Source organism: Mytilus edulis, chromosome 5 (genome assembly GCF_963676685.1).
Source record: "Mytilus edulis chromosome 5, xbMytEdul2.2, whole genome shotgun sequence".
Classification (NCBI taxonomy): domain Eukaryota; kingdom Metazoa; phylum Mollusca; class Bivalvia; order Mytilida; family Mytilidae; genus Mytilus; species Mytilus edulis.
The window spans coordinates 94,222,951-94,236,889 of NC_092348.1; the positions used below are offsets into that span (position 1 = coordinate 94,222,951).

The following is a 13,939-nucleotide window of genomic DNA, read 5'->3' on the forward strand; positions in this document are numbered from 1 at the left end:
AGATGGCTGCCACGGCTAAATATAGGACATAGGGGTAAAATGCAGTTTTTGGCTTATAACTCAAAAATCAAAGCATTTAGAGCAAATCTGACATGGGGTAAAATTGTTTATCAGGTCAAGATCTATCTGCCCAGAAATTTTCAGATGAATCGGACAACCCGTTGATGGGTTGCTGCCCCTGAATTGGTAATTTTATGGAAATTTTGCTGTTTTTGGTTATTATCCTGAATATTATTATAGATAGAGATAAACTGTAAACAGCAATAATGTTCAGCAAAGTTAGATTTACAAATAAGTCAACATGACCGAAATGGTCAGTTGACCCCTTAAGGAGTTATTGCCCTTTATAGTCAATTTTTAACCATTTTTCGTAAATCTTAGTGATCTTTTACAAAAATCTTCTCCTCTGAAACTACTGGGCTAAATTAATCCAAACTTGGCCACAATCATCTTTGGGGTATGTAGTTTAAAAAATGTGTCCGGTGACCCGGCCATCCAACCAAGATGGCTGCCATGGCTAAATATAGGACATAGGGGTAAAATGCAGTTTTTGGCTTATAACTCAAAAATTAAAGCATTTAGAGCAAATCTGACGGAGTGAAATTGTTTATCATGTCAAGATCTATCTGCCCTGAAATTTTCAGATGGATCCGACAACCGGTTGTTGGGTTGCTGCCCCATAATTGGTAATTTTAAGAAAATTTTGACGTTTTTTGTTATTATCTTGAATATTATTATAGATAGAGATAAACTGTAAACAGCAATAATGTACAGCAAAGTAAGACCTAAAGATAAGTCAAACATGACAAAAATGGTCAGTTGACCCCCTAAGGAGTTATTGTCCTTTATAGTCAATTTTTAACAATTTTCATAAAATTTGTAAATTTTTACTAACATTTTCCACTGAAACTACTGGGCCAAGATCATTATAGATAGAGATAATTGTAAGGAGCAAGAATGTTCAGTAAAGTAAGATGTACAAACACATCACCATCACCTAAACACAATTTTGTCATGAATCCATCTGCTTCCTTTGTTTAATATTCACATATACCAAGGTGAGCGACACAGGCTCTTTAGAGCCTCTAGTTTTTAAATGTTAGGTTTTGAAAACAAGAACCTTTAGATCTTGATCGGATGTAAGCAAGATCGCATCATTTCAGGAGACCTGTATTATGTTTACTTCCTAATAACTGAAAGCTATACATAATAATACTAGAAGAATAAGTTGATTCTATGCATACCTTTAATTTCTACACTACAGTAATAGCAATTATCCTTAGAAATCAATTCCATCAATTCAATAAAAACTACTACCTAAACATTTCAATATGACAATCATTTCTTTCAAATTGAAAAAACTTAATGTTTCAATTTTTTTAAGATGCATAATTATAAATTCTTTGACTCTCCTTATTTGAAAAACATGTTTTTTAAATTGAATAGAAGATGTGTATAGATAACGCTTTGCAATCACAATTCTTTCAATAATATTGAAATGGTTAAAATTTAATTTGTATCCTATTTTTAGATATTCATCTCAAGAAATAGTACGGATACATGTTATAAATTATTTCTCTTTTTTAAACGGTTAACTAGGAGTTTAACATAAATGCTGCTGGTAATGTCCAAGATCTCCATAGTTCTAAATACATGATATAATTTATTTCTGTTATTTTACAAGGTTAACTGGGAGTACAATATAAATGTTGCTGGTAATTTCCCAGATCTCCATGTTATAGTTTCTTTCTCTTTTTTTTCCAGGTTAACTGGGAATACAACATAAATGTTGCTGGTAATTTCCCAGATCTCCATGTCCAGGCAACCAGTTATACCATCGACTATAATAATATACTGATTGAAGCATGCGTATGGTATGTTCATTTACACTTACCAATTTATAGTTTCTAATGTTTCCATTTTTATCACATATTTAATTGACTTTGAACTGAAATGATTATATTGATCAGAATCCTTATCAAGTTCCAGGACCATACATTAAGTAAATTTTAGATTTACAGTAAATTTCAAGGAAATATTCTACCCTGCATACTATAATGTACTTTATATGCATTTATTTTGCCATAAATGATGTGTGTTCTGTCATCATTGTTTATCTTCGCGTTATCCTGTGACTATGATGTATTTTGTATATATAGATGCGATAAACACTGTCTCCGTTATAAAACATTTGTTTATGTTTGTTATAGTGCCCAATTAACTATTTCTCCTTATTTGGAATATCCTATCACGGAGAAGCACTCCTACTAGTGTTTTGTTTTCATTTTTTGTGGGTTTTGTTTTTTAATGTCTACTTTTGATCGATTGATATATTGTCGTTGAGAGAAGAAAGCATGTAATTTAATTTTACCAATTTAGCAATAATTTGAATACTATGCAATCTTTATTAAACAATTGATAATAGATGTATAGCCAGATTTGAAATAATTCATGAATTCTAGTGCAGAAAATAGATGTTAAAAATCTGTTAATTAGTGCAGATTTTAATAACGCATTCTTTAATATTGAGTGTTTTTACCATCCCCAAATACAAAAAGTCTTGTTTGGAAATTGCAAATGTACTCCAAATAAGCCGTAGATCGTAAATGTTGCATATTCTTAAATAAGACAATCGTTATAGGGAAACTTTCTTATATTTCTGTTTTTATCGAACCAGAAACCATCCTGCATATGGGATATACATTTGCAAACTCATTCGGTATTCAAATGCATGCATATACGACTCAGACGTTTTAAAGATCACTAGTGGTTGAGCAGAAAGTTGATGAACAAGAGTTATGACAAAGATTGTGACGTCATTTCCCTAAAAATCGTTTTTATTGATATTGATATTGTTACTGTACCTTATCTTGTACATGCGATGTCGGATCCAGGTGGATGGATCTTGGGGTTTTAAAATGGCTGGATTCGCCCCTGCCATGTACTAATATTTTAACATTTTTGTAGGTATGATGGTTTTGGAGATAATGGAATGGGGATGATGTATGTTGACTTACCAACTGGCTACCACTGTACTAATATGGAAGCACTACAGAAAGACCCAAGAGTACAACGTGTAGAATTTAGTGGCAAAACTTTAAGTTTCTATTTCAATCAGGTACAAACTATATCTTTATATATAAGAAAGACTTAAAATTTATGTTGTCTAATTAGCTAAGGTGCATGATGCATATTTCTACATGGCAAAATGGCCACTGTTATCTCATACAGTTTTTTTTTATATTTCCTCCTCTGAAACAACACCAAAATCTGTCAAGAGTTGTTTTCTTCTAACATTATACTTTCCGAAAAACTAACTCTGAAATGTTATTTAAGCTGAATTAAGTATTTCTATGTGCAGTTGTTTTATCAACAGTTCAAGGCTACAAGTGCCCAGGTTTTACTGTTTTGTTGTTGAGCTAGGGTACCTTATTCGGATGATGCCTTGGTAATATTGACATAATTTGACATTTGAACAAACATGAACTGCATGTACACAGATCATGCAAATTCAACTGATAATAAACTTGATTTGCTTTCTTTATGAGTGATAAAGTCTCGGTGTCGCCCTATATGGAATTTACTGACCCCGTATATATCGTATTTGGTCAGTAGCACATTATGTAGTTAATGATATTCAGCTTCGAAAATAAACTTATTGTACAACTTATCATATTGGATTCTTTTCTTTCAATTATAATTGTGTTGCTTTTTCTACATTCGCTAAATATAAGGGGAGGTTTGGGATCTAAAAAAACATGTTTAAACCCACCGCATTTTTTTCTCATATCCCAAGTCAGGAGCCTCTGGCCTTATAGTTTGTGTTTTTTATTTATATTTCGGAGTATTAGTATGAGGTCCATTACCATTTAACAAGTACACAATTTAAGTGGCCAGCTTAAGTCCACCTCTTGGTCCTAGATTTTCTTGCTGTGTTGAAGGACCATTCGTTGCCTTCGTCTGTTTTCTAGTCTTTGGTTGGGTCGTTGTCTTTTTGTCACATTATCCATTTCCATTCTCAATTGTATTATAAAGTGTAGGTAAACACCGTACTGCATATATAGGTTAACAAAAATAAGCTTAATATGTTATTCTTTTTGTATGTCTTGTGTTGAGCTAACAAGAAGCCTCGTTTAACTGAATTTGTTGTGTTTCCCAGCTGTGCCAAGATCAGGCTAGTTCTCAACCCCGCAACAATGTTAAACCTAGCCGTATTCTTTATGTACCAGTTTCAAGTGAGAGCCGTTTGTTGCAATGCAGCATACATTTTTTCTGCATTGTTTGTACATTAAAATCAAGCAGTAAATTTTTAGTACGAATTGTGTTACATTTGTTATTCAGTGTGCATTTTACAACTTTACGGAAATTTTGGGGGACATTGTTGAAGGCCGTACGTAGACTAATTAATATTGACTTCTAAGTCATTTTGGTTTCTGGTGGGGAGTTGTATCACGGTAAGAAGATGTATTATGGTTACCAATGTTTAACATCGTTGTGATAATATCGGCATTTTTTTTTATCACGGAGATATGGAACAAAAGTAAATGTTTAGTTAATACATTGGGAGAAATTTATCAATACCTGTAAACAACGAATCTATGACCTCATTGGTTTTGTCTTTGGTTGCCATCTTTAAGGGAGTTAGGGTCAAATGTTAAAGACCAATTTGGAGGGTCTAAGGTTAAATATTTATGAATTTGTTCTGCGAAGATTTTGGTGTGAAGGTAAGACATTTGGTTGTCTTTATAAAATCAATTCGTTATAATGTTCTTAATACTTGATTGATTTATTGGTAGATGAATAACATAGGGGTATGCATAATCTCAAAGAACACTAACTTTTGTGTTTTATTACGATTTGTTATTGCAAGGTTGCTTTCCAATTGGAAGGACCTCAATTTTGTTATAAATATGTAGGACTTGGAGGTGCGATGGTCTATTTGATGCAATGATGTCTAGGTTATAATCTACAGATGTGCAATTGTTATGTGAAGTGCATGTATATGTTTTTAATATCTAGTACAGGTACCTGAATTTACATTCATTTTGTCTATGACTGTTTCATACTAATTAAGAATGTGAACAAAATTCTGCATTAACATTTTATCTTTACTTGGTTCCTCTCATAAGTTCCTGGATTATCGTAATATTATTATACATAATGTCTGTGTGCGAACCCGTATGTAGTAAGAGAATGTCACGCCGTTTCGTACGTGAAAAGGAACCTTTTGAAGATTTCGAAAAAAGTTCTCTACAGAAGGTTTACTTCCCCCTATTTATCAATCTTCAGAGTTTCTCGTATATAGTTTTTAAAGTTTACAAGCCCCTACTAAAATCTTTAAAAATCCGAAAACTGCTTCTAACATTCAAATTAACATACATGACATAAACAAGCTTTGAAAATGTAGTTTGTGTATACCATCGCACGTCAGCGTTATCCCCATCGCACTATCATATCTACCAACAAGATAGCGTCACAATACCAGCATCGTACTTCAGGGTAATCAAAACGTACTTCAGCGTCAAACCATCGCACGTAAGCGTAACCATCGCGGTTCAGAGTCCTACAAATATACAGATATTTTATGATAATTATCTTCCCATTATTTTATGATAATTATCTTCCCATTTTATGTTCAATATGATCTACGTTTATTTATGGTTTCAGCTTTCAAAATCGAAAACTTGTTTAGATGTAAAGGCAATGTGGGACTACATTGTTCTCGAAACAAAACCTAGTTTTGTAACAGGACAGTTTTACTATCAGCCAGGTTAGTACTATTTATATAACCCCACTACTACATGGTCGGGCAACATAGTATTTAGGAGAATATTGTATTTTTTTATTTTTTTTTTTTATTATTTATAACTTCCAATTTACAATATAATATACACAAATATAATAGCAATATATAATGTATAAATCTATAGATATTATCTAATCAATACATCTTTCTATTAGGAAGCAATTTTTTTTTTTTTAAATATACAAATATAAGATAAAGAGTAAAGCAGTTTGAACACCAGAGAGAGAGAGATAGAAAGAGAAAGAGAGTGAGAGAGAATAGTGTGGTGAGTTTTCAATATAATTCATCTAGAAATTGAATTCTATTTTAGTATAGTAAATACAGCATTTTCATTATAACATGTATATACATTTTTGTACCTAACTAAGTATGCTAAGTAATATATCAAAAGCATTCCATTCTCTGAGAAACTGATGTTCACATTTGTTTTTCATAGCAATACTTTTGTCCATTGCATACACATATTTTATCTTTTCTTTTACTGAGTTTATTGTCAGTTTTTTTTAAAAACATCTGGGATTATAAATATATTGCTTTATGGTAAGAAAAAGAGTATTTTCTGCATTGCCTTTTGATATTTTTGCAGTGTTACCAAACAAAAAAACTTCTTTTGTAAAAAGTACACTAATTCCATTGGTTAGAAACCAATTTTCAATCTGTTCTAATAATAATTGTGTATGTTCACATTCCCAAAATAAATGTTCTAATGTTTCAATTTCTCTATTACAAAATGTACAATATGGATTATCATAAATCTTAATTTTATGAAGAAATTTGTTTGTAGCTAAGATTCGATGATTGAATCTATACTGTAGCCACTGTAACTTAGTATTATTTGTGACAACAAATGGCAGTTTATAAATTTTTTTCCAATGATTTTGATCAAAGCCAAAAATTTCAGTCCATCTTAACTGACTAGTGGGAACACTTCCATTTTTATTCAAAACAATATGCATATCTTTAGATCCTTTTGAACTTTTAACAAGTTTTTTAATAGCAGATGGAATTAAAGGTAGTTATAATTTGTGATTTTTTCCCACAAATGATTTTGATGCTTGATGTATAGCAGATATAATACTATTATATCTCATGAAATTCACATTTATCTGATACATTTCTTCTATCTTTTGATGAGAGAAAAAGGTCCCATCTTCATTTACAATATCATTTATAAATCTTATACCATTTTCAAACCAATCTTTATAAAAAATAGGTTTATTTGCTACCTTTATATTATTGTTAAGCCAGATTGGACTAGCAAGAAAGCATTCCCAACTGTCATATTCATCTTTTTCTCTAAGAAGTTGCCATGCTTTCAGAACATCTTGCCAAAATTTATTTTTGATATGTTGCTGTAATTTTTGGATATAAACACTTCCACAACCATAAAATTTTTCAAGTTCTACATGAACATTTGACAAAAAAACATTCTGCCATTTGTTGTCTGTTTTAAATAATCTCCTTATCCATGTACACTTCAGTGCTAAAATAAATGCACTAAGATTTATCATTTTGAGTCCACCATCTTCAATATCATTTTGTAAAACATCTCTCTTAATTCTATCAATTGGTGAACTCCATATAAAATTGTACATAAGTTGAATAACATTTTTTAAAATATCATCACTTGGATTTGGTAAGGATATAAACAAATGATTTAAAATAGGCAATATCAATGTCTTCACTACAGTAATTCTACCAATAACAGTAAGATTTCGTTTTGACCATTGTCTTATTACACATTTAATTTGTACAATTTTTTCATCATAATTAATTTTTACAATTCTATCAAGATTAACATCAAAGCTTATACCTAGTACCTTAAAACATGTTTCTCCCCATGTAAGGTTTCTATTTTGGCATAATACTTCATTACTATACTTTTTATTTCCTATCCAAATAACTTGTGTTTTAGAAAAATTAATATTTAAACCAGATATATTTCCAAACCAATCTAATTCATTTAATGCTTCATTCAAAGATTCTTCTTTACCATCTAAAATAAGAGATGTGTCATCAGCAAATTGTGAAAGTTTGTGCTCAACTTGCGTAATTGTAATACCATTTATCTTATCATTATTTCGTATTTTTAATGCTAATATCTCAGCACAGAGAATAAAAATATAAGGCGACAAGGGATCACCTTGTCTACAGCCTCGTTCTATAGAAAAAAATTCTGATAGATGTCCTCCCTGGTTTACAGCTGATTTGATATTGTTATAAAAAACTTTAACCCAATTAATTATTGATTCTCCAAAATTGAACAACTTCAAGACACTGGTTAAAAATTCCCAAGAAATCGAATCAAATGCCTTTTCGAAATCTATGAGCAGCAAAAGTCCTGGAATATCTTTTTCCTCAGTAAATTGCATAATATCATAAATTAAACGAAGATTTTCTCCAATATATCTCCCACTAATAAATCCAGTTTGATCGAAATCTATTAGTTTATCTAAAACTGTTTTAAAGCGTTTTGCTATAACTCCAGAGCCAATTTTATATACTGTATTTAATAAAGATATAGGTCGCCAATTTTTTAAGAAATGTCTGGGCTTATTTCCCTTCGGCAGGCATGTAATGATTCCTTGTTTTTGCGTAACAGATAGTTCACCAATCTCAGTACTGTAGTTCAAGGAGTTTACAACAAAAATTTTCAAATCTTTCCAAAAAAATTTAAAGAACTCTGTGGAGAAACCATCAGATCCTGGTGTTTTATTATTTTTCATATTTTTCAATATCAAACCAGCTTCTTCAATTGTTATTTCACCTTCAAGATTTTTTTTCTCATCATCAGTTAGTTTTTTTTAATTTTATATCTTTCAATCCTTCTTTAAGTTTACTGAATTTATCTCCCTTTGACTTGTCTTTATTCTTGTACAAATTTTCATAAAAATTTTTTACTTCTTTTAAAATATCTTTTTGTTTTGAAATTACATCTCCATTTTCTTTTTCTACTTTTGGTATTATCTTATTTGTAAAAAATTTTGATTCTAGCCCACAAAAATAGCTAGTAGGTTTTTCACCCTCTTCTACCCATTGTATTCTTGATCGAATTATCTTCCCTTTAATTTTTTCTTTTCTTATATTTTCTAATTCACATTTTTTATTTTCCAAAATCTGTATTGAACCTTCATCTACCTTTTCTTCCAAAATAAGAATTTCATTTCTAAGATCTTTCTCTTGTTTTTCTTTTACCTTTTTCTTATAGCTTGAATAAGATATAGTTTTACCTCTAATTTCCATCAACATTGTCTCAAGAAATAAGTGACTATTAATATTAAAATGGAGATCTTCATTATTCATGTCTTCAATTCTATCTATATCATAAATTACATATTGTTTTTTAACTTCTACTATTTTTTCTTTAACAATCTTTATATATTCTGGATCATACAATAATGAATTATTAAATTTCCACAATCCTCTACCTCGATCAAAAGGATTAAATTCTAGATTTAATACAACCATAGAATGATCAGAGCGATAGCTAGGTTCGATATTACAATTTTTCAAACAGCATAGTAAATCTTCAGATAAAAAATCTAGCCTTGCTTGTTTAAAGGGGGTTCTTTTTCTCCATGTGAAACGCTTCAAATCTGGGTAAAGTTCACGGAAAGGGTCAATGAGACACCTTTCCTGAATGATTTCTAAAACTTTCTCCCGAGCATTTGGGTTATTTACATGTAAATAATTATAATAGTCTATATCAGGGTTGAGAACAAGATTAAAATCACCACATATCATATAGCTATCATTACCAAAATCATCTATAATTGACATAATTTGATCATAAAAAATAGGAGTATCTATATTTGGTCCATAAATAGTTACAAATGTAAAATGTAAAGTATCAACAACTAAGTCTAATACTAAATAATTACCACCAACATTTTTTTTTCTTTTAGGACCTTAAACTCAAAGTTGTTATTAAACATAACTGCTACACCTCTTGAATTTGAGCTATAAGATGAAAAATAACTATCATATCCCCACATAGCTCTTATATTATTTTCATTTTCACATAAGAAATGAGTATCTTGTAAACAGTAAATATCGTAATTCTTTGTTCTTAAATAGTTAAAAACATCTCTTCTTTTAACACTATCTCCTAAACCTTGACAATTAACAGTTAATACCTTCAGGGCACACATGATATGATGTCAGTAAATACACTAGCACATAATATGACCTTAAAAAAATCTAACAGTAATATCTGATTATTCTCAATGTGTGTAAAAATACTAAAGAAAAACATTTCACCAACATAAAGATGCATAAAAATGATAAACAGGATAACTCACCATAAACTAAACCAAAACAAAATGTAATGGAATGATATTGCAGAAATGCAATAATTAACAAAAAGAATAAAGGACTGGAAAGAAAAAGAAAGAGATAAAACAAGAATTTAGCATCAAAATGGCAGACATTTTTGATTGAATTAATGTCAAAAAAAAATTCTAGTTTTTTGCAGTATAATTGTTATTTCAATTTTATATATCCTGTATATGATTTATCAGTTATGACATAGTCAACTATTTTACAAAGTGGAGACAACTTTTATAGTATTAAGATTTGTCCCATGAAAATAAGAATAGCACTTTTAACATGTTTAAAAAATAGATCAAAGTTCATCAAGACATAATGTACATGTAACAATGAGAGTCAAGTACTAAGTTAACTTCTTATTTCCTTTGTCTCAATCTAAGAAAAATGTCATCAAATATATTGAACTTCAGCTGTAGACCATCAGATATCCTTCCATATACACCACAGTTGAAGTACCATACGTCGCTGAACCATTCAGTCTCATTTAGTCTTTTCATCAGTTCAATGTTCCTTTTGGAAATGTCATCATAAAATCTTACATGGTCTTGTAAATTCTTCTTTTCTCGCATCACTCTTCGTTTGACATCACTACTAAATAGTCTCACAATAAGAGGTTTTGGTCCTAATTTGTCAGATGGAATTCTATGGATGGCGACAACATCTCTTTCCTCAAGTTCAACATTCATGTCCCTTTTCACTTTACTAATAAAGTCCGCACGCAGATCTTGTCGCTCTCGCCATGGAAAGTTTATAACTCTTATGTTGTTTTTGCGAGAATATTGTTCATTGTAGTTGCTGCTGGTAATAGCTTCTCTTGTCAGTCGTTCATTTTGGTGTAGTTCTTTCTTTATTGCAGATAGGCTTTTCATAGCTACCTCCGCTTTCTCCCTCAAGTTCTCATTTTCTATTGATAATGCATCTATTTTCTCTTGCATTTCCTCTATTACTTCTGATACTTTTTTATCAATTTTTGTCTCTATGGATGAAGTAAATTCTTTAAATAAATTATTCACTATAGTAGTTACAATGACTTCCAGATCACTTGACTTAACAAGGTCTTTTGTTGCATTTTCAAGGTCTATCTTTTTTAATCCACCCTCCAGGTTTTGTTTAATTTCTTCTATGTCCCTTTGTATACTAATTATACCAGTCAGATCAACACTTGTATTTGATTCATTTGACACTTCAGAGTGAGTCCTTTTTTGTTGTTTATTAGGTTTTTCAGTTTCTTTGTCAACTTTATCTAATTTGGCAGCTAGTAAAGTCTGAACAGTGTTTCCACATTTTCCACTTTTATTCACAGATTTGTTACTTAGAAGGCTGTTGCCTCCAGGCATGTTGAATTAAATCCTTTGTTATCAAGTAAATATAATCAATAATAGGTGAACATTTGAATCCAAAAAAATGGTTTTCTGTAAATATCACAAAAGTTCCACCAATTTTTTTCTCATAAGTTGGCATCCAATGATTCAGCAAAATGTTATCTATCAGTCTATCCACTTTTCATCATGCAACAATTCATATAAAACACAAAAAACTGCAAAAAACTGGGAGCTGACTTTTTACAGTGTTTTCAGCTCGGCGACCATCTTAATCCTCTTAAAGAATATTGTATTTTGAGCTCTAATGGCATCAATTGCTGATTTGATGGTCACAAATTAGGTATACTGGCGTTAGCTGATCCAGTAAACGGGTATTTGCTACCATCAAACTACTTGATGCCGTCGGAGCTTAACATGCAATATTGTTATCTCCATTCTAATATAACTAACAGAAAACTACGTTAAATCATACATTTCAAATCTGTCATATGTCCTCTGCGCTTGAGCGTAATTGTCATAGCATCAATTGTGAATTGATACCATTAGAATTAGTGACGTTATCCAAACAAAATGAACGTTACACACGATGTGCCATTAGAATAGAGTGTTTCTGTCATTCCTCCCTTTCTTGGTACCGTTAATGTTATCGCTTGAATTTCTCATTCTATCTTTTGGAAATTAAATAGTAGTGAGACTGTTTTTTCTTAATTCTTCCGGATATTGGTTCTGATATTTGGTTCATTCATGTATCATTATGTTTACTACCTGACAACTTAATGGTTGATCACGGTTGACCATAGTTTTGCTGAATAACCCAGAATAAATACATGAAATTGCCCATTTTCCAATGTCTGCAGTGCTGTATGTATTTTTGTAAATTAAGTCACTGATAATGACTGACAGTTATCACAAGTTATAAGTCTTGTTTCAAATTATAATTTAACGAATACTTAAAAAAGTATGTCTTCAACGGCTGTTTGCTGAAGGACACATCACCTGCCTATTGACAAAACATTGCCTATGATCGTTTAAGTTATTCTGACCTCTTCTTTATACATGTATCATGACCAGTAGAATTACAGAGAAGACTACAAAATTAAATCATTGAAAACCGACAAAAAAATCAAATTGTTTTATGTGAGTCGGGATCGAAATATAGCAATGTTTCATTTTCTAATTATATCGCTCAATTTATTTCAGAAAAACAAAGCATGACATCGTATTCGCTCAGCACAGACAAAAGGACAGGAACAGCCAGTGGCATCAGCGTGTCTTACTTCCTTTTTATGATTTTGATTGCAGGTTCAAGTCTTGCTTACTTTTAGATTATATTTATTGTCAATGTCATTCATGGACTCGAATTTGAATATTTTTTTATACACTTATGTATGTGTATCTTTGTATAGAATTATATTTTTAAAGTATGTAAACGTTGCTTTGTATTACATTTGAATAACTTATATCAAAACCAAGAATCAAAAGAAAAAGATTTGATGGAATAAAAGAAAGTAGAAAACAAAAGACTAAAGAAAAATTCTTATGACTGTTTTTCTTATAGGAATGTAAAGTATATCAATCAATAAATTACATGTATAGAATGTATATATTTTTAATGTGTTTTTTTTTTTATATTTTAAACATTTAATTATGGATTAACAAGAAAACTGTATATGTATCAATACTTATTTACTAACTTCTTTCTAAATGCCTCTTCAATATTACCTTTTATACTCGCAACATGACGGAATTAACGTCGTTGATGTGTTAGATTTATGTTCTAAGCATTGGTGTAAGTGCATTGCTAGGTGTTTGTGTACATCATATTTACTATTTGTGTACAACTTTCTTGTTCTCTAATTTGTTTTTTCGTGTAATGTTCTCAGGGTTTCGATAATTCATTCCTCTTTTATTCCATAGTATCTACCTTTTTTTACATGATGAACAGGTTGTCCAATTAATTGAGATAAAAAGTAAACTGTGTGAGGTTGTATCTATTTTCGTAGGGATTTTTTATAACAGTGATCGTCACAACAATTTTTGTTATTTCTTATAAAATCCAGTAAAAGAAAGAAATCAGAAATATTTTTTTACACAGCAGTTAAAGTCGTTTACAGTAATTTCTTTTAGATGTTTCTGGAAAAAAAATACAATCTTTTTTTTAATATTAGGCTGTTATTTATAACACATATCGTATTATATCCTTTTGTATAAGATTTTTTTATGTATTTTTAGTGCGTTTGATTTTATTTAGACTAATATTTGTAATAAAAAATTCGTTTCTATGTTTTGAATTTAATTTTATTCCATTGCATTTGTCTTGAACTCAAATCATCACGTTATTGCTTTAATCTACAAAAATATAACTAGATTAATAGACTTGAAATTTCTAATTACAAAACAAAATTCATTTGTCAACAAAAGTTCAACCTGTGAAGCGTCCATCTTTAAAAAAAATAATAATAAGCTTCTAATTCTCAACAAA

At 30.4% G+C, this 13,939-nt stretch overlaps 1 protein-coding gene across 6 annotated transcripts in view; it reads left to right on the forward strand.

The window, feature by feature from the left end:
• LOC139525571 (CD109 antigen-like) overlaps positions 1–13,739 on the forward strand; it is a 365,611-nt gene extending 351,872 nt beyond the window's left edge. For 4 of the 6 annotated variants that reach the window (XM_071321031.1, XM_071321028.1, XM_071321032.1 and 1 more), the window contains exons 36-39: positions 1,765–1,874; positions 2,968–3,118; positions 5,668–5,770; positions 12,658–13,739. In XM_071321031.1, coding sequence (XP_071177132.1) covers positions 1,765–1,874; positions 2,968–3,118; positions 5,668–5,770; positions 12,658–12,782 — 489 coding nt within the window. In that variant the 3' untranslated portion in view covers positions 12,783–13,739. The remainder of the gene's footprint in view (positions 1–1,764; positions 1,875–2,967; positions 3,119–5,667; positions 5,771–12,657) is intronic. The other 2 variants (XM_071321034.1, XM_071321033.1) reach the window with 1 other exon arrangement.
• Positions 13,740–13,939: the final 200 nt, after the last annotated feature.